General features: G+C 44.9%; 2 protein-coding genes across 3 annotated transcripts in view; one reads left to right on the forward strand and one right to left on the reverse strand.

The window, feature by feature from the left end:
- Positions 1 to 4,421: 4,421 nt before the first annotated feature.
- On the reverse strand, positions 4,422 to 14,640 carry GINS4 (GINS complex subunit 4). Its single transcript, XM_073654016.1, has 8 exons — positions 14,507 to 14,640; positions 13,411 to 13,524; positions 11,759 to 11,845; positions 11,570 to 11,683; positions 6,629 to 6,726; positions 6,438 to 6,526; positions 6,127 to 6,217; positions 4,422 to 5,127 (listed from the first exon to the last, which is right to left on the reverse strand). Exons 2-8 carry the CDS (start codon positions 13,501 to 13,503, stop codon positions 5,031 to 5,033), a joined length of 669 nt encoding a protein of 222 aa, XP_073510117.1. The 5' UTR covers positions 13,504 to 13,524; positions 14,507 to 14,640; the 3' UTR covers positions 4,422 to 5,030.
- The window catches only part of CHMP7 (charged multivesicular body protein 7), a 44,601-nt gene continuing 38,299 nt past the window's right edge, over positions 14,604 to 20,905 (forward strand). For both annotated transcript variants that reach the window (XM_073654012.1, XM_073654013.1), the window contains exons 1-2: positions 14,604 to 14,741; positions 17,935 to 18,210. In XM_073654012.1, coding sequence (XP_073510113.1) covers positions 17,960 to 18,210 — 251 coding nt within the window. In that variant the 5' untranslated portion in view covers positions 14,604 to 14,741; positions 17,935 to 17,959. The remainder of the gene's footprint in view (positions 14,742 to 17,934; positions 18,211 to 20,905) is intronic.

Here is a 20,905-nt window from a genome sequence, read left to right on the forward strand (position 1 = left end):
GGACTCAGTAAATCGACCACCGGCGTATATTCCTGGAGAGGTTTCGCCTGGAAAAACTCAGCGGCTCTATCGGCATCGAAATGAAGACATGTTGGATTTCAGACTGCCGATCCTTTTCTTCTCCTGGAGATAAGCCGCCACTACTGGCAGAGATGTCTTGCAGCATGTCACTAACAAAAAGCACAGGAGCGATCAGCAGAGTGAACGACAGGTGAGGTATCTGTTCACAGAACCATCATTTGGCTGAAACCCATGTAAGGTGTATGGGGGCTTTAAGGTACATCACAGATGGGGTCCCGCTCAGATTGGTCCTAACCCCATGAACCTAGACATGACCCCCTCCCCACAGGAATTGACCCTAAGATTATTGTCTCTTTTTCCTATATTTGAAAGGGGCAGTGTAGACAAAGCGCTGGGCCTTCTGTCCAGGGCTAGCAGGTATAGAGGGGTCAGCTACTACTCAAAGGGGGATGCAGATGGGAATTTTGGGCCGGGGTCACATGAGAGAATTGGATTATGTCAATCACATTTTACTACGAGTTTGCTCAGAGCGTCATCTTACTGTGATCTGGTTTTCACATGAGAAAATAGTTTAACAGGTGAGAAGACGGAGAACTGAATTTCTCCATCTTCTCCATTGTCTGAGCCCATGGAAATCAGACTTCACTCGGATGACATCTGAGTGCATTCCGATGTTTCACATGCACCAATAAACTTGTGCGCGGTCCGATTGGCGGATCCATTTGCAGCATGCTGCTGAATTGTGATGGGAAAAAAAACGCAGGTCTGTACAACCCCACAGTATAACATTGGGCCGAGTACTAAAGATCAGATAGCACTTGGCCTTGTTATACGTTCATGTTAGTGAGGCCTAAGTCTAAAAATGGAATCAAAACACGGTAGTCTTAGTACAGCATGGGGCGACCAGAAATTTAGCAGTGCAGAGTAAATCCACTTACCTTGACACATTTATTTTGGAGCATCTCACTCCAGTTCCCCGAGTTTTCAATTTGGTGCATTGTTACAACTTTTTAATGGATTTATGACTTTCGCTAAAAAGTTACATAAACTATTTACAGACAAAAAATAAAGATCAATTACAAATAATATTCATGAACCGCGCGAGGCATTGTGTAGAATTTGGAGAAAAAAATGAAAAAGTAAAACAAGACAACAATAGAAAAGTGATTTCAATAAGTGACAAATGATGAATCCGGGTCCATTGTTTTTACCTGTATGTTGTGAGGATAATAAATGCATAATGAATGTGTTTGGGCTCTATTGTTAGTGAATAACGAAAACATTTATTAAATCGTTCATGCACAAAATGGATGAGCAAAATGGACACACGGCTGTTAAAAAGGACAATTTTGCATTCTGTTGTGTGAACCCGGCCTTATGCTGACAGATACGGGAAGTGCGAGAATTGATAATCCCTGAAAGTTTGATACCGTCGTCCTTTAGGCAAAGTCTGGCTGGTTGAAAAAGAAAAACCCGGCGTCTCCAAACTGTAACACCCTCCAGCTACATTCCCGCATCGGCATGGTGTTTTTCTTGATTTCGGAGTCAGTATCACTATGGACTATGGTCTTCTAGTAAAAAAAAAAAAAAGCCTTGGGGTGTTTCTGCTGCTATTTATTTGCAAATAGACTGAAAGCAACAGAACAATCACTTTATACTGCAGTAAACTGGAGGTGTTGGAGGCGTCCAAGCTACGGCTATAGTCCGCCCACACTGGAATACAATGGACACCATGGATTAGCATTGAAGAAATCGGAGGCTGAATCTAGGATTTCTGCAGCAGATTCTCACATGGATTCGCTCCTATGAACAGGAGACCGCGTCATAACCACATCCTACTGTTCCATACCGCGGAGCAGCAGAAACTCCATACAGCCCTCGATTGTCACAGAATGTGGCGTCCAATGGAGCTTGACACTATTTTAGTTTTTCATACACTTGTATGGGCCATAACCAGGTTATAATTAAACTGCTTCCATCCAGGGTTGTCCAGTATAAGAAAAACATGAATGCTTTTTTCCAAAAAAACAGATCTACGAAAGTATTGCAGCTCAGCACCATTCACTTCAACAGAACCTGAGCTGCAATTCCAGACAAAACCTATAGTCAGGGTGGGTGTTGGTGTTGAAAGAAGGCAGCCATGTTTTTTTTTTTTTTAAATCCTGGACAACTTCTTTAATACACTTTGTCCTAACCTTTTACTTCCAGGCTGCTATAGAATAGGAAGAGCCAGTGACGTAACAAGAAACTTGAAAAATCTCCAACACTGACCCCCAAATATCACTTCTTTAATAGTATTGGTCTAAAAGGAACCTTTTGCATTCTCCTGCACATCCCTAACCTCTGTGGACCCTCGAGAGACTGCTACCCCTTCCCCCACTATAGTTACATCCCAGGGAAGAGCCCTCCAGATTTATTAGTAATGCTTTAAAGGGAGATATCATAAGTAGATGTTAGCCCTTTTCCACTACATTGGCCCTTAAAGAAAGTTTTCAGTTTTTAAGAAAAAGCTCTCTTCTCCTGCTTCAGTTTGTTTTAAAAAAACAAATATACAGTGTTTCACTCACCCTCCCCAGGTGCGGCGCCAAGTCTCCCCTGCTGGTTCCGTCAGGTCGACAGCATTGCTGTCAATCTAGTGGGCTCATTGACTGCCCAAGTAGTTCGGCAGGAGCTGCTGAGCTCACAGATTGAAAGCAGCGCTGTCGACGTGACATCAACGCTGCAGGCAAAACAGTGGGAGAAGCGGTGGAGACTCAGTGCTAAAGCTGGGGAGGGTGAGTAAAGCATTTTTTTTTAAAAACAAACTGCAGCCAGGGACCAAGGGTTTTCCAAAATTAAGGAGTCTTCCAGACAACAGAAGTGCTTGAAGGTGTGAAATGAGAATCTATCACAAATTCTTCCACCCCCAATGTGTGACCTGTAGGGATCTGACCTCCCAAAAAGATCTGTTGGGTTAGCGTGACAAGACAGATGCAGAATTGGCTAGCATGCATCGGAGTATGGCTACTGAAGGAAAAACTGATGGGGGAAGATAACGATCGCCAGCAAATGCAGTGTCGACAGATCTATCTGATGCAACCGAATCATTTAAGGCCCAGGGGTAAGTGGAAGGAATGGGACAGAAGACAGGCACTTGCAGTTGGCGGTCTCTGTATGTGGAGGTCACAGGGTGCAGCTGATGCAAGGCTCCTCGGCATATTACACGCCTGTGAACTCAATGACATTCAAGTATCACATTCCTCAGGTCCATGCACCCGCCTGCCCGCTGTCGAGTGCCACGTTACTGCCCTGACCCCATTGATTATAGATAGCTGGCTGCGGACAGTAATTTACAGTCTTTTGTTGCCCCCCTGCAATATGATTCCACTTATAATGCAGACCATGTGAAATCCAACTGTGCCCCCTCACCCCGGGGGTCCTGGCATCAGTCACAGGATGGCATGTGGACATAGCTTTAAGACAATTCTGGAAAAAAAAAAGGTTTATTTTTGTACAGATATTTAAAAAATGTGCTGAGTAAGAAATATTTAACCCCTTAAGCCCCGCGGGTGGTTTGCTTGTTAATGACCAGGCCAATTTTTACAATTCTGACCACTGTCACTTTATGAGGTAATTACTCTGGAACGCTTCAACGGATCCCCCTGATTCTGAGACTGTTTTTTCGTCACATATTGTACTTCATGACAGTGGTAAAATTTCTTCGATATCACTTGTGTTTATTTGTGAAAAAAAAAAAATCGGAAGTTTGGCGAAAATTTAAAAAATTTAGCAATTTTCAATCTTTGAATTTTTATGCCCTAAAATCAGAGAGATATGTCACACAAAAGAGTTAATAAATAACATTTCCCACATGTCTACTTCACATCAGCACAATTTTAGAACCAAATTTTTTTTTTGTTAGGGAGCTATAAGGGTTAAAAGTTGACCAGCGATTTCTCATTTTTCCAACAAAATTTACAAAATCATTTTTTTTAATTTTTTTTTTTTTAGGGACCACATCACATTTGAAGTGACTTTGAGGGGCCTTTATGACTGAAAATATCCAAAAGTGACACCATTCTAAAAACTGCACCCCTCAAGGTGCTCAAAACCACATTCAAGAACTTTAATTAACCCTTCAGGTGCTTCACAGGAATTTTTGGAATGTGGAAGAAAAAAATGAACATTTAACTTTTTTCACAAAAATGTTACTTTAGACCCAATTTTTATTTTTTTTTCGCAAGGGAAATATGAAAAATTGGACCCCAAAATTTGTTGTGCAATTCCTCCTGAGCGCGCTGTAGCAATAGAAACCTGCGGCGCAGAGCACAGAGAGATAAAGCAGAGCGCGCTCTATGTGATCTCTGTCAACAGAGATCAGCGCCGGGCAGAACAGTCTCGGAGGTGGCAACTATCTAGCTGTAAGTTCTTAGCCCCATAAGAAAAAAATAATTAAAGCCCCGGTACATGGGAGAGAAGGAACCTTCCTTCTTATATTCCTGCTTCCAGCAGATCTGCACTTTATCCTGCAGCGTTCCTAATAAATCAGTCTGCGGATTGAGAGGAGGTCCTGGTGATTGGCGAAGAGGAGTGAGAACAGATCAATTTTTGGCCTCAAGGGGAATCAAACCATGTGAACGACATATGTACAAAACGTAAAAAATATATTTTATTTCTTCATCCTTTACAGATAATTGGTCGTAATAACAGTTCTGTACATAACGCAGCAAGCAACGTCTGCCTGGTAGACATGTTGGGATCCCTTCTATCACATCCGTCATCGCTGCCATTTATCACCTTTTCATCCAGTCTCTAAAGTCCCATAAATTTCAGCTTTAAAGGAGGATGTAAAAAAATACTACAGTCCATAGAAAAGCTGTAGGAATATCCCACAATATATGTGAGGAACGCAGCACATTAATGGTAGTCTCATCCAGTATACTACACCTGCCCCCTACTGGTCACACAGAGTATTGCGCTGTGAGTTTCTGAAGATTTGCTCGGCATCACAGCGCTGCATTGACGATGATTCAGATGAGATTCACAGCTCCGGAGGCCACAAGAGGCGCTATTGTGCGATATCGAATAAGGTGCTGAGATCCCACCTCCATATCTATGGTGTATTCACTGTTGGCAGACAAAAGTTTTCAGAAAAAAAAAAAAATTAGGAAATGCCCAAAGATAAGCAATTTTACTGTGGCTACGTGCAGACTTAACATTTCACCAGCTTCATTGCAAAGAAACGACATGCAGCTTTTATACCCCACATCGGCTGTTGTCTACATTACTCATCTGGTGCTGGATTAAGCAGTGAAAAATATGCAAAAATAAGCAATTAGCGTTTTTTGCAGTCCATTTCGTCAATACTAATCGATGGGGAAAAACTACAATAAAAATGCATGTAAAAAAAAAAATGCAGCAAAAACGCACATATTTTACGCAGCATTTTTCCCTGCAAACACATCAGGATTTGCAGCAGAATTTTCTGCTGGAAACTCTGAACGTGTGCACGTACCCTACTGCAGGGAGAACCGAGCAGGAGCTGCAAACCCTTCCTTCTGAGGAGCAGTGCAGTCACAGAGGCAGGACCTCCACCGAGTATAAGACAACTGCATATTCTTTGGGATAGGAAATCCTCTAACTCCTTCAACTCATGGGGCTGTGTAAGGTCTTGTATTTTGCGCCCTGAGCAGACGTTTTTACCGATACCATTTTGGTGTAGGTACGATGTTTTGATCGTCTCTCATTGCAATGTCCAAAAAAAAATACTTCTGGTGTTTTGATTTCTTTCTTCATTACCAATCAAAATAAATTTATTTTATATTTCTGTACCAAATATGGGTATTTTTTAATTGCTTTATTTTAATAGGGCAAAGGGGGGTTGATTTGAACTTTTATTTTTTTTCTCCACATTTTTAAAAAGTCAGGGACCCGACATATGACGCAACTGTATGTCATATCTCAGGAAGGGGTTAATAGGGATAGATATGGCCAGATAATTGATGGGTCATCTGAAGGGGACTAAGATGAAATGATAGGAAATCTTCAAAGATGATGTTTTCCTATCAGACTTGTGCAGGTAGATCTATTACACTACATTACAGAAATATCCTTCCTCTTCCTCACCTCTGCTCATCTGTCTCTGGTTCCACTAGGATGCTCTCCTGCGCCTGCTTCACCTTCAGGAACACAAACGAGTCCAGGTTTGGTTTGGGGACTGCAAGAAGAATATCACATTACATATTTTAAAGAGGTTGTCCGGCGGCGCTCACTTCTGCATCGGTGGCGAGCGGTGTTGATGATTTTACAATCCCATGTACCTGTCGAGACGTGTATACGACACCTGCCGGTCCAGCATGCCTCTCGGCAGGTATGTGGGGGTCGCAATGTCATCAGCATGCTCATCTTTTTCCATAAATGCTGAAGGTGCTACTTACCACATTTCAGCAGGTCCACTGACTGCAGATTTGGGGGCATGTGACGGAGGGCCACGTTCTTCAGTAAAGTCTCTGTGTTTGTCATATACCTGCAATGGGGAGATTTCATCAGTATGCCATAGTGATTCATTACCCACAGATCCGGCCCCAATCACAGTTTTTGATATTTCCCTCGGACGAGCAGAACTCACTCCTTGGCGAAGGCGAATTCCTCTGGAGATAAATGTGGCGGCTCACCCTCTTCTCGCGACTTCTCCTTCTCCAGAACATGCGGGAAAAACGTCTCAATCTGAGAAGACGGGAAGAATAGATCACATTCTGCTTAAGATTTTTTTTTTTTCACTTATATTTTTCCTTCTCTTCTTCCAAGAACCATAACTTTTTTATTTTTCCTTCCACATAGCCATATGAGGGCTTGATTTTTTATGGGACGAGTTGTACTTTTGAATGACAGTTCAATTCACCATGTGATGCACTGGAAAGGGGGGAAAAATTAAATTCCTAGTGCGTCAAAATTGCAGAAAAAAGTGAATTACACAATTGTTTTTTTTGATTTTTTAATTTACCATGTTCACTATACGGTAAAACGGACCTAGCAATATAATTCTGCAGGTCAGTACAATTAAGAAAATACCAAATATGTATAGTTTTTTTTTTTATTTAAGTGGTGAAACATTTTTTGGGAAATGTTTACATTTTTTTTTGACAAAAGAGGATTTTGGGTATTCACCGTAAAATCCCTTTCTCAGAGCTTTCATTGGGGGACACAAGAGACCATGGGTGTACACTGCTGACACCAAGTAATAAAAGGTTGGCTCCTCTTCAGCAGGGTACACCCACTGACCGGCAGAGAGCTAACCACTTAGTGAAAAAGCAACACATAAAAGCGCAAAAAACATCATGCATAGAAGGGCGGGTGCTGCGTCCCACAATGAAGTCTCCGAGAAAGGGACTTTACGGTGAGTACCCAAAATCCTCTTTTCTCTATCAGTTCATTGAGGGACACAGGGAACCATGGGACGTCCCAAGGGTGGGAAAAACAACAACAATAACCAGTAAGCCACAAAGTATGCATATTTCCTTCAGGACAGGAGACAAGCAACTGCCGCCTGGAGAACCCTCCGGCCTAGGCTGGCATCTGCCGCAGCAAAGGTATGAACTCTATAGAACTTTGAAAAAGTGTGAACAGAAGACCAGGTAGCCACCTTGCAAACCTGCAGAGCGGAGGCATGGTGACGCGCGGCCCATGAAGCCCCCACTGACAGAGTGGAATGAGCCATAACCCCGGGGGGAGGCATTCTGTTCTTTGTCCGATACGCTTCCAAAGTTGCAGACCAGATCTAACATGTGATAGTCACTTTGGATGCCGACAGACCCTTCTGGGCACCTTCGGGAATGATGAAGAGGGAATCCGAGCACCTAAAGGGAGCTGCCCTGGAGAGGTAGATGCGAACTGCTCTAAAGAGGTCCAGCTTGTTTAGGGACCGTTTTAAGTGATGAACGGGAGAAGGACAAAATGAAAAGGAGAAAAATTTCCTCGTTGAGATGAAAAGCCGATACCACCTTTGGAAGAAAGGAGGGGATTGGCCGTAGGACTATTTTGTCCTGATGGAGAATGAGGAAGGGAGAGCAGAATGAGATGGCTGCCAGTTCAAACACCTTTCTGATGGACGTGATGGCCACTAGAAGGGACAACTTCCAGGAGAGAAAAAGTAGAGTTCTCCCGAAGAGGCTAAAAGGGAGAACCCTGAAAAACGTCCAGGACCAAGTTTAGGTCCAGAGAGTTCTGGAGAAAGATCTTGATCTGACAGTGAGAGACCAAGTTTTTTTTGGAACAGGATGGAGAAAGCAGAGACCTGACCCTTAAGAGAGCTGAGAGCAAGACCAGACTCAAAGACCAACTGCAAGAATGCAAAAAGGGACAGGAGGGAGAAGGTCATGGGGACAGTGTGATTAGATTCACACAGACGGAAAAGGGCCTTCCAGGTAGAGTGATGGGTACGGAAGGAGGAAGGTTTGCAGGCCTTGTTCATGGTTTGGATGACCCGATTCAAAAACCCTGAGGCTCTTAACACCGAAGTCTCAACAGCCATGCCGTTAAATTAAGAGACTGAGAGTTCTGGTGGAAGAGGGGACCCCAGGATACTAGGTCTGGGAGCTTCCATAGAGCATCCGCGCCTTCTGGGCCAATCTGGAGCTACAATGATGACTGGAACGCTTTCCACCTTGATTTTTTGCGTCGGAGCTGTGCGAGAGTGGGTTGTTCAGTCTGGGTGCCATCAAGTCGACAGATCTGGGCGAATACAGAAGGGTTAAGAGACCACTCTCCCGCCGCCAGACCCTTGCAACTTAGAAAGTCGGCGTCACAATTGTCTACTCCGGGTATATGAACCACTGATATGGCTGGGACTCTGTTTTGCCCAGTTGAGGGTTCCTCCTTGATGGTCTATGTAAGCTACAGCTGTGGCGTTGTTCAACTGGATGAGGACAGGGAGGCCCGTCAGGAGGTCCTGCCAGACGAATGGCTCTGATCTCGAGGATATTGATGGGAGGGGAGGATTCCTGTTTGTTACAACAACATTCAACAGTGAGGTTCCAAAAAACTGCCCACCAGCAGTGGAGACTGGCATCCGTTATCATGACCTGCCAATGAATCTGTAGAAATGACTGTTAGTGGTGAAAGAGGAGACGACAGCCACCAGGCTAGAGACTACTTGACCAGGTTCAGAAGGGAGATCCGTTGGTTCAGGGAAGGGGACAGTCCTGTCCCTCTGAGACAAGAGAATAAGCTTCAGGGGACTGCAATAGAACTGGGGAAAAGGGAATCGCCTTTGAGGTAGACACCATCCGGCCTAGGACACTCATGCAATAGCGTAGAGAGCGCCCCAGGACAAGGATGCTTCGATGGAGGGCTGAGATCTTGTCCTCTGGGAGAAAGACTTTTGAGAGCCTCGTGCTGAAGAGCATGCCCAGGAAGATCAAGCTCTGGGCCGGGATGAGGGATGACTTTGCGGTGTTGATTATTCACCCGAGTCGGGAGAGGGTATCAAGAGTGAACTGTACGTTCCTCCGGGTTGCAGAGAATGTTGGAGCCTTGACGAGGATATTGTCCAGGTAGGGGACGACTTGGATCCCCCTGGCACGTAGAATAGCCATGACGGCCGCCATAATCTTCGTGAAGACTCTGGGAGCAGAGGCCAGCCTGAAGGGAAGGGCCATAAACTGAAAGTGATTCTATTGTACTTCAAAGAGAAAAAACCTCTGGTGATCCAGAAAAATGGGAATGTGGAGATACGCATCCTGTATATCCACTGAGCAAAGGAATTCCTCGGGTTCCATGAAGGATATCAATGAGTGAAGGGACGCAGAAGTACTCGTTTGTTTAGAAGCTTGAGATCCAGGATGGATTCACAATCCCTGAAGATGACAGTCCAGCTCCTTTGCTGAAATAGTGGACGGCCGTTGGGCACCTCTGGAAACGGCTTCCTGGGATCGTGGGCCATGTTTTCTCCAGCACCTTCTCACTCTGGAGGACAATTGAATTGGAGAAGGGAAGGCAAGGACCGTCCTCCTGGTCACCTAACGCATAGAACGTTTAGAGTCCTGCCATGGTGACCTGAGATGAGACCGTGTGACATGCTCCGCACTGTTCTCTCAGTCGCAGGTGGGATAACAGAGTGACATATTTCACTCTGTTTCTCTCACAAAACTATCTGAAAAGAAAACACTAAAAAGGAAGACAAACCTAAAAGGTAGATACGGGTTTGAGAAAAGACCTGTGTCTGCCTCCTACTGACACGAAGTTAAAACTGGTTAGCCGATTAGCCTTGTGCCAGTTGGTGGCTGTACCTTGCTGAGGAGGAGCCAACCTTTTTTAGCCTCGTGTCAGCAGCATACACCCATGGTCTCCTGTGTCCCCCCACGAAGAAATAGAGAAAGAAAAATTTGCTTGTGCTGCCATTTTCTGAGACCCATAACTTTTTCATTTTTCGGGATCTGGGGCCAGTGAGGTCTTATGTTTCGCGTCCTGAGGTGACGTTTTTATTGATACCATTTTAGGGTAGATACAATGATTTGATATCCTCTTATTGCAATGTTGCAGAGTCCAATAAAAAACAATTCTGGCGTTTTGATCCTTTTTCTCGTTACACCGTTTACCAAATCGGATTAATTTATTTTATTTTGATAGAACGGACTTTTACAAACGCAGCGATACCAAATGTGTATTTTTTAATTGCTTTATTTTTAATGACGCAAAATAGGGGTGATTTGAACTTTTGTATTTTTTCCACATTTTTAAAAACATTTTTTCCCCACTGTACTGTATCTGTTAGTCCCCTTAGGGAACTTAAACCTGTGATCAGCTGATTCGAGCACTGCTATGTATAGCGAAAATCACGGTCTACAGGCTGGCTTTCACAAGAAAGCAGACCCCCGGCTGTCATGGCATCTCATTGGCGTCCTGTGATCACGTCACTGGCGCGTATAATGACGCTACCCCTACCGGCGAGTGTTAAATGCCGCTGTCAGATTTAACAGATTAATAGCCGCAGGCAGAGCTCCACTCCACCAATGGCTTTAGAAGCAGATGATGGGTGAATAATTCAGCCATCATCTGCCAGGAAAGATGCGCGATGTGCTTGCGAGCCAGCATTAAAGTCAGGGACCCAGAGTAAGACATAGCTGTACGTCATGTCGGGAAGAGGTTAAAGTAGCTAACCCATTGGCACCTTGCGACTGCGTTGCGGGGGGGGGATGCGATGGCTTTAGGAACATGCATGCAAGAGAACCACCATTTAAGTGTCGCTATCAATGATTGACAATTGCATCTAGATGGTTATACAGCGGTGATCAGAGATAGCCGCCACCTGCCCTGTGTGGAGCCTTCTGTGCCCGCTCCATATACCCGCACCCGACCTAGATGTACATCAAGGTGCAGTTATAGGGGCGTTAAAGGAGTTGACCCACCAAAATAACTTATCAGCTATCCCGCATGTGCACCATTGCTCTATGGGACTGACGGAGATAGTCGGGTGCTGTACTTGCCTCCCTCTTGACAGTCCTATAGACCATGAATAGCGCAAGTGTGGGGGACGGTAGGTGGAGGCCTGTACTTAGCATTTTTCCGGTACCTTTACTAAGCGGCTGCGCAGGTAGCTGCTGAGCATGAACCTGATCCTCTCGATCTCCATGTGATGGAAACTTATCTTCAGGTCACCTTGTCGAGCTCGCTGTAAATTTTGCTCCTGAGGAGATAAACGGGCAGCTGTCAATGAGACGGCAGGAAAGCGTCAGTAATAACCACGGTCCGGTAGACTTACCATATGATTCAGCTGCTCCATCACACACTCCACAATCTCAGATTTACTCTCCAGGAGTTCGGGGGCAAACTTCTCATTCAGCCAGGCCTGCGATAGGAGGAAAAAAAGACCACGCACAATTTGAGTTTGTGAATCTACAACTTCCAACATATTCAACCTTTTTTTTTTTTTGCAAAGGTATAAAACAAAACTTAAGTTCAGATAGGCCCGAAAAAACCGGTGAATCTTCATCTGAATTTATGCTTAGCAACACTGCGTCTAAAATATTGCTTTATAGTGATGGAAGGGGTTAAATAAACGCAGTGTAAATGCCGTGATGTATTAGGAGGTCGAAACTGTGGATACTTTTATTTATGTAAATCCAGAGGGTCCGTATGTGGTGGTATTACTGCAGCACATCGCTGAAGTCTCCAGTATACACAGGTCTCCTGGCGCCATCATCAGGACCTTTACATTAGAAAGGGGGTTTCGCCCCTTAGCGCTCCTTCAGGTGTCCATGATCATCAGTCCTATCTTGGATGACAATGCACGGACTGACCGTGTGTCTCCTGAACCGAGAGTGACAGCCTCATAGAAATATATGGAGCTGTCACGCTGGGGGTCAGGAGATCGGACCGATCATCACAGACATCTGAATGAGTCCCTATCCAAACTGAAGTCATACCTAAATAGTGGCAGCCATCCTACTCAACAACTGCTGCTTATCCGCTCTGGATGTCAGAGCATGTTGGGAGTTGTAGTTTCACAACAGCCAGAGTGCTGCAAATTGCCGAGCCCTGGTTTAAACCTTCATGGTATCTTTATAAATAGTAATGGATCCTAAGCAGCTAATAATAGGGCCATTTATATCACCCGGGGTTTCCAGTACTTTGGCATCAACCGTTTCTTGCCCCGGCCATCTCTCGTTTTTGCACTTTTGCTTCTTCTTCCTGGAGCCATATCTTTTCCATTTTTTATACCTTTTGAGGACATGCAGTTTTGCAGGAAGAGCTTTAGTTTTGAATGACTTTATTCATTTTATGATATAACGAACTGAAAAAAAAAAAAAAGGAAAAGAGTTCCAAATAAAGTGAAATATATAGTAATTCCACCATCTGTTTCTTCTATTTTTACAGTACGGTAAAAACGACAACCTGATTCTCCAGGTCAGTACATTTACAGGGATGCGAAAATTGTTTTTTATTATTATTTTAGTGGTTAATAAAAGTTTAGAACTTTGTAAAAAAAAAAAAAGTTGCTTTATGTCGCCATTTTCTGAGACCTGTAACTTTTTTACTTTTCCATCAATGGAGCGGTGTGTGGGTTTGTTTTCACCTGTTTTTATTGGTATCATTTTGGCCACATATGACATTTTAATATTTTTTCTTTTTGGAGAAGGTGCCGCAACCGAAAAGTGGCAATTGAAAGAGGTTATTGGCCCGTCCACATCAGATTACTGAATATGCAAAGTGACTGTCAGTAACCAAAAAAAAAAAAAAAAAAAGAAAACCTGATTTGCGCTCGGACCACCCAACGTTTCATTGTGGCCCCTTGACGTATCGCAGTCTGATAGTCGGGCCCTCCAATAATGGGATCTGCTTACTTTTGGCAGCTTGTACATACAGACGGCAGACCTGACAGTAATGGACGGAGCGCCTGGTCCTCTGTCTCACCTCCTCCAGCTTGCTAATGAGCTCCGCGGGGGTCAGCACCTCCTCACTGCCGGCGTCAGAGTCCTGGTCGGACACTCCGGGCTCGTCATCCATGATGCACCGCGCGGCCGTCACCTGAGGAAGAGGGCGGATAAAGGAATAAGAAAAAAAAATCCCGCACCCCAAAGCAGATCTGCAGGGAAGCAATCGCCCAGTCAACAAGACTGATGCTTGCTTATCCCCCAAAAGACCATCTTATTTTGGGCTTTACAGGGGTATTTATAAGGTGGGTGAGAACTGCTAGGACGGTGGTCTTCTGCTGGCTGGAAGAACAACAGAAAAATGGGGTTCTGTGGTCCCCCCAATCAAGATAAAGGACTGACGGAAAAGGGGTTGGCGATAGGAGCACCACAGATACTGCCACTGACTGGTCCAAGTTGGTGTAGGAGACGACGGGGGAGGGTAGCAGGAGCAGAGGACGACGGGGGTGGTGGCACAGGACGCCGGGGGAGTGGTGGCACAGGAGCAGAGGACGCCGGGGGAGTGGTGGCACAGGAGCAGAGGACGCCGGGGGAGTGGTGGCACAGGAGCAGAGGACGACGGGGGAGTGGTGGCACAGGAGCAGAGGACGACGGGGGAGTGGTGGCACAGGAGCAGAGGACGACGGGGGAGTGGTGGCACAGGAGCAGAGGACGACGGGGAGGAGGGTGGCACAGGAGCAGATCAGCACAAATCGAGTTGCTCCTTTGTTAGTGAATGCTTGTGGTAATATGCACGATCACTTTGCACATTTGCGGTTAATCCTCAGGAAAATCTGCAACAATTGGGGAATGTTCACACACAGCATCTTTTTTTTGAAAAACAGCGTTAAAATGTGCATTTTTTATGTTTTTTTTTCTTTTTACTCTCCACTGATTTCAATGGAAGAGAAAAAAAACAGTTGAAAGTAATGAAAACCTCAGCAAGGAAATAAGACACTCAGTGCTTGGATCAATAAAACAAGAAGGTATATTATAACTATGACGAGCAGCAGACACATCACGCACACTGTGTAATCACGCACACCCCACCACACGCCGCATTCCCCGCACACATCCGCAGGCTGCGCTCCCATTACCTTCAGCTCCGCTTTTTCCCGCCACCTCACATGACGTCACCATCTGTAAAGTTCCGGCTTTGTTTTTTTTTTTTTTGTCAGCTGCTATACCAAGTAGCTACCAGCAGGTGGCGTGTGAGAGTCGCGCAGGCGTAAGAGGAAATGTACGCGCAAACGCTTTACGACTATCTGTACTCCCATGGACTCTCTGGATGGTGTCCGCGGAGGGTCAGACCTGGTATGACAGCAGCTTGCGGTAAGTTGTGTGTGTATAGAGCTGCGCTGCCGTTACAGTGTGCCACTTGCCTCTCTGTACATCACATAGTTATCGCTGTCCCTTCTCCTGGTTGTTGTCAGGTACAGCTGTATCACTGGGGGCATCTTATGTGGAATTTATACTCCATTTTTTAAGCTTAGTTCTTACAGCGTTCACTGCAGTGATAGCGCCCCCTGGTGATGGATGCTCCGGCTCGGGCCAATTTCGGCGATAACAAACTTGAATACTTTGTTATTTTAGAGGCTTAAAATATAAATTCCGTCCTGCTCCGTATTCTCATCCGTATTCGCCCAGATGAGGCGTCAGCGAGACGTGGACGGTACATACTGCTGACCGCCCCAATTCCCGACAGCGCACGGTGACACCGGCTGCCCCTATAGTCAGTGGCCCGGTGAGCGCACACCTCCACATCACATGTCAGCCCCGATGGAACGAATGAGCATAGGAGAAAATGCAGTGTGAACGCAGGCTTAGTGCTGCGACCTGGCTGCCCTCAAATCAGATAGCGGGAGGACAAACCTGTTGGGCTACGTTCACACCATGAGCTTTAGGACAGTTTATGTTGCCGATTTTCTGCACTCAATAAGTAAAATATATTACTTGCATTTTTTCAAAAATATGCAGCATCAAAAACTCATTGTGGGAACGTGGCCACAGAGGATGGAGGGTGCTGTGCGTCTGATTGGGGACTGCTCAAGAGGACCTTCCTCTTATTTTGCTTATTTATATAGCGCCATTAATTCCACAGCTCTTTACAGATATCATCTTCACTGTCCCCATTGGGGCTCACAAGCTATATTCCCTATTAGTATGTTTTTGGCGTGTGGGAGGAAATCAAAGCAAACACGGGGAGAACATACTAACGTCTTACAGATCTTCTCCTTGGTGGGATTTGCTCATGCTGCAAAGCAACAGTGCTACTCACTGAGCCATCATGCTGCCCTCTTGACACATCAGCTAACCCTGTTGTTACAAACCTTTCCCAGTTATCCCAGGCTCTGTTTCCTTCACCTCAGTCGGCTGCCCTCTGTTGTGCTCCACGTCAGGTTGTCAGGCGTGGCTCAGTGATGTCATCTCCATGATCCTATTTAAAGCCAATTGGGACACACATCTTTGTCTTCTGATTCAAGACTCTAGTTTTGTGTACACCACCGCCTTATCCTGCTGACTTCACTTCATCCTCCGTGCTGCTCCCAAGACTCCTGTGTGTGTCACATCCTTGCTCCTTGGGGTCCATGTACCCACCTGGACCTGGTGCTTAGCTGGTGAGGGTTATGATCCTCAGCACTTTCTGAAGAATCTGCTAATTGATTCCATTAGCGAATGTCTATATCTACCCAGACTTCAGTCGAGGTGTAACACATAAGGGCCCAATTCACTTCTGTAACAAAAAAGCATCTCAAAGAGCTCAACATGAAATATGAGATGATTTACCCTCTCATCTGAAAGTGATTGCTGATAACCAGTCACTCTTCTTCGACAATCCTCGAGAAGGGCCTGAATGGTTGGAGACTAGGCGGCCGGGCAGAGCCTCGCCTCGCAAGCGACCTGGTCTCCATTTACATTCTCATCTCTGTTTTTGAGGGGTGAGGATTCGTTGAGCCCTTGTGGAAATCGTCCGTCCCTACAACCCAGAAATCTCACAACCACTGCTACTTTACTCCTCTGCGAGGGCCCCATGTGTTTCCTCTCGATACCTGATTCTTAGGCAGTCTGGTCTGTGGCACGGAGATTGCTTTGGTCCTTGCTATGACAGCCACACCCCACTTTCACATAACAAAACCTTCACTGAAATGTTGAATCTGGAATGGGGTCCTATGTGGGAACAGGCGGGATTGATCGACATCGGTCAGATCTTTGAGGCCTTTCTGGACACTAAAAGAAGAGCTGAACCTTCCAAACAATTCCCTCTTCCGCTCCCTACAATTACGAGCTGCCCTTCAGACCTCGCTCCTGGACCCGTCTCCTGTCCTGCGAGCCTTCCCCTTGTCCTAGGTGCTGCTGGATCCACCTGGATCTGGCCTCATATCCCATTTACTTGCCCCTTTCCTGGCAGGGAGCGCGGATCCACTACATGACCTGACGAGAAGCAGGTGGGAGACAGATGTGGGAGTGATGAGCACTGGGAGCCTTGGAAGCCCCGAATTATACTGACAGAGGCACACAGATATATATTCTCCACCGTACGTCTTACACCACATCCTGAATATCCGGATGAGGGCCCCAAATGTCACAGGGGCTCGGGAACATTTTTTCCCCTTCTGTGGGTATCTGCCTAGAGATTAGGGGATACTGGGCCCAAGCGATTCAGTTCCTACACGACCGCATGGGAATCCCCATCACAGAGGACCCCAAGATTTGTCTAACTGTTAACCCTGAACAATACGAGAGGACTGTAGATGGATCATTCTTGACTGAGGTCCAACTTATGGCCCGAAAATGTGTGGATGTCATCAAGATTGCCAACCATATTACAATATAAATTGGCGGTAAATCTCTCCATCGCTTAAAAAAAAAAACAGATAGAAAAGTATGTATATACGCTTAACCTGGAAAATTCCCCTGAAATTTTGGGTAGATGGATTGATTCCCTCCTGACTGCTTAACCGATGGGAGGAGGTTGGTGGCTAACCGAAGGGAGAGAAGGAGGAGGGCTTCTAGGGCCGCACTTTCTTCTATGTGGTCTTCGGACCCCCACGTTATCAACCTCTGTCACTAGATAGAAATAGACAAGTAGCGATGACTGTTGTGTAACTTATATTATTTGGGATGATCTCAGTTTGCGTGCGGAACCCACTGAGAGATGTTCTGAGATATTCTATGCTTCCTTCGTTCCTGGTAATGAGTTATTGGACATCAAAACTTGTTGATTTGCTGTATCCATAATGTATCTGTTTTTTATATCTCTTCAATTAACTTTTTTTGGTTTTAAAAAAAAAAAAAAAAACAACAACAACCCCAGAATACTTACCTCCCATGCTGGTGCAGACTCTCTGACCTCCGTGCTGTGTCTCCCAGCAGTCATGTCGCTGACCTCTCGGAATAGAAGTCCACTCTGATGGAGCCATGACACAGGACGGAGGGTGGAAGAGCTGCACCTGCCCGGGAGGTAAGTGCTTTGTTTTTTTTTTAAGAACTTAATTGTGGTAATGATATCTGATCTGAATTTCAGGTCTGCCCCTTGATGCCGGGTCATCATGGAGTCATCTTTACCCCCAGAGTGGGACGATGATGAACGGATGTCCTTCTTGTTTTCCACCTTCAAGCAATCTCGTGATGTGGACAGTGCAGATTGGGACGGTAAAATGTCCTTCTGGTCGTCTCTAATAGTAAAACACGCCAAGGCTCGAGGGCTCCTCAGCATCACATTACGACAGCTGCAGACAGACTTTACGCGAAAGGGCAGCATTCCCTTAGGTCTGGGAAACGTCGTCCAGGAAATGCTGAGGTGAGGACGGGGTGATGATACGGCACCTGGGAGAAGGTACGTGTCTGTGCCAGTCACATTCATCAGAGGAGAAAATCAATTCTCATCATCCAAGGACACTTTTGTTTCAGTCCCTCATTATTGTCCAGGCTGACATGAATCTGCATCTATGCGATTTGAAACTTTTTACAGTCTCATCCGGCTTCTCTCAATTGAAAAGATCTGCGAGAAGCTCAGGAGTTTAGTCCGCATGTGACCGGAAGAATGCAAATCTTTTAGATGCGATCACATGGCTGCCCACCCGATGGGGAATACTGAGTAAAACTGCTTTCACATTTCCTTTAGGCACCCATTCAGTGGCCCTGTTGGGGTTTACGTCCTAACCTTCCCCCTGCAAAACTGGTTTCGGACTTAGGCGCCTACGGGGTCATAGACTATAATGGTGCTGACAGGTTCTATCAGGTGGTGAACTGTGATTTCTGTCTTGCTGAATGATCCCTGGAACAGTCAGTTCATTGATGACAAGTACCTGTTTAATATATCAGCCTTTTCTTTGTCCTCTATAATTACATTGTTTTGTTATTAATAGGTTTATTAAAAAAAATTTGGATTTATTTTAATGTCGTTGGCGATTTGTTTCTCTGTAGATACAGTGGGGAAAAAAAGTATTTAGTCAGCCACCAATTGTGCAAGTTCTCCCACTTAAAAAGATGAGAGAGGCCTGTAATTGACATCATAGCTAGACCTCAACTATGAGAGACAAAATGAGAAAACAAATCCTGAAAATCACATTGTCTGATTTGGAAAGAAATTTTTTTCAAATTTTGGTGGAAAATAAGTATTTGGTCAATTACAAACAAGCAAGATTTCTGGCTCTCACAGACCTGTAACTTCTTCTTTAAGAGGCTCCTCTGTCCTCCACTCATTACCTGTAGTACTGGCACCTGTTTGAACTTGTTATCAGTATAAAAGACACCTGTCCACAACCTCAAACAGTCACACTCCAAACTCCACTATGGTGAAGACCAAAGAGCTGTCGAAGGACACCAGAAAGAAAATTGTAGCCCTGCACCAGGTTGGGGAGACTGAATCTGCAATAGGCAAGCAGCTTGGTGTGAAGAAATCAACTGTGGGAGCAATAATTATAAAATGGAAGACATACAAGACCACTGGTAATCTCCCTCAATCTGGAGCTCCACACAAGATCTCACCCCGTGGGGTCAAAATGATCTCAAGAACGGTGAGGAAAATTCTCAGAACCACACGGGGGGACCTAGTGAATGACCTGCAGAGAGCTGGGACCAACGTTACACAGGCTACCATCAGTAAAACACTACGCTGCCAGGGACTCAGATCCTGCACTGCCAGAGGTGTCCCCCTGGTTAAGCCATTACATGTCTGGACCCACCTGAAGTTTGCTAGAGAGCATTTGGATGATCCAGAAGAGTATTGAGAGAATGTCATATGGTCCGATGAAACCAAAGTAGAACTGTTTGGTAGAAACACAACTCGTCGTGTTTTGAGGAGAAAGAATATTGAGTTGCATCCAAAGAGCACCATACCTACTGTGAAGCATGGGGGTGGCAACATCATACTGTGGGGCTGTTTCTCTGCCAAGATGACTGATCTGTGTACATGAAAGAATGAATGGGGCCATGTATCGTGAGATTTTGAGTGTAAACCTCCTTCCATCAATAAGGGCATTGAAGATGAAACTTGGCTGGGTCTTTCAGCATGACAATGATCCCAAGCACACCGCCAGGGCAACGAAGGAGTGGCTTCATAAGAAGCATTTCAAGGTCCTGGAGAGGCCTCGCCAGTCTCCAGATCTAAACCCTATAGAAAACCTTTGGAGGGAGTTGAAAGTCCGTGTTGCCCAGCGACAGCCCCAAAACATCACTGCTCTAGAGGAGATCTGCATGGAGGAATGGGCCAACATACCAGCAACTGTGTGTGCCAACCTTGTGAAGACTTACAGAAAACGTTTGACCTTTGCCATTGCCAACAAAGGATATACAGTGGGTACGGAAAGTATTTGTCATTCTCAAGAAGACTCATGGCTGTACTAGCTCAAAAGGGTGCTTCTACTCAATACTGAGCAAAGGGTCTGAATACTTATGACCATGTGATATTTCAGTTTTTCTTTTTTAATAAATTTGCAAAAATTTCTACATTTTCTGTTTTTTTTTGTTTTTTTTTCAGTCATGATGGGGTGCAGAGTGTACATTAGTGAGAAAAAAATGAATTTTTTTACCAAATGGCTGCAATGAAACAGAGTGAAAAATTTAAAGAGGTCTGAATACTTTCCGTACCCACTGTATAACGAAGTATTGAGATGAACTTTTGTAATTGACCAAATATTTATTTTCCACCAAAAATTTGAAAAAAATTTCTTTCCAAATCAGACAATGTGATTTTCAGGATTTGTTTTCTCATTTTGTCTCTCATAGTTGAGGTCGACCTATGATGTCAATTACAGGCCTCTCGTCTTTTTAAGTGGGAAAACTTCCACAATTGGTGGCTGACTAAATGCTTTTTTCCCCACTGTAACTTTGTAGCTTGATTTCTTTTTTTACATTTCCTATTGAGATCTTTATACTCCTGGAATGCTATTTATCTGACTTTTCGGCCTTCAAGGTTTTAAGCGCCCTTTTGTTTTTTGTTTTCTTATACTTTTATACTGTCTTATTTTATCCATAACTGTTTCTTAGTAATT

This window comes from Phyllobates terribilis, unplaced genomic scaffold (assembly GCF_046119375.1).
Source record: "Phyllobates terribilis strain yellow unplaced genomic scaffold, ASM4611937v1 Scaffold_11__3_contigs__length_659146591, whole genome shotgun sequence".
Classification (NCBI taxonomy): domain Eukaryota; kingdom Metazoa; phylum Chordata; class Amphibia; order Anura; family Dendrobatidae; genus Phyllobates; species Phyllobates terribilis.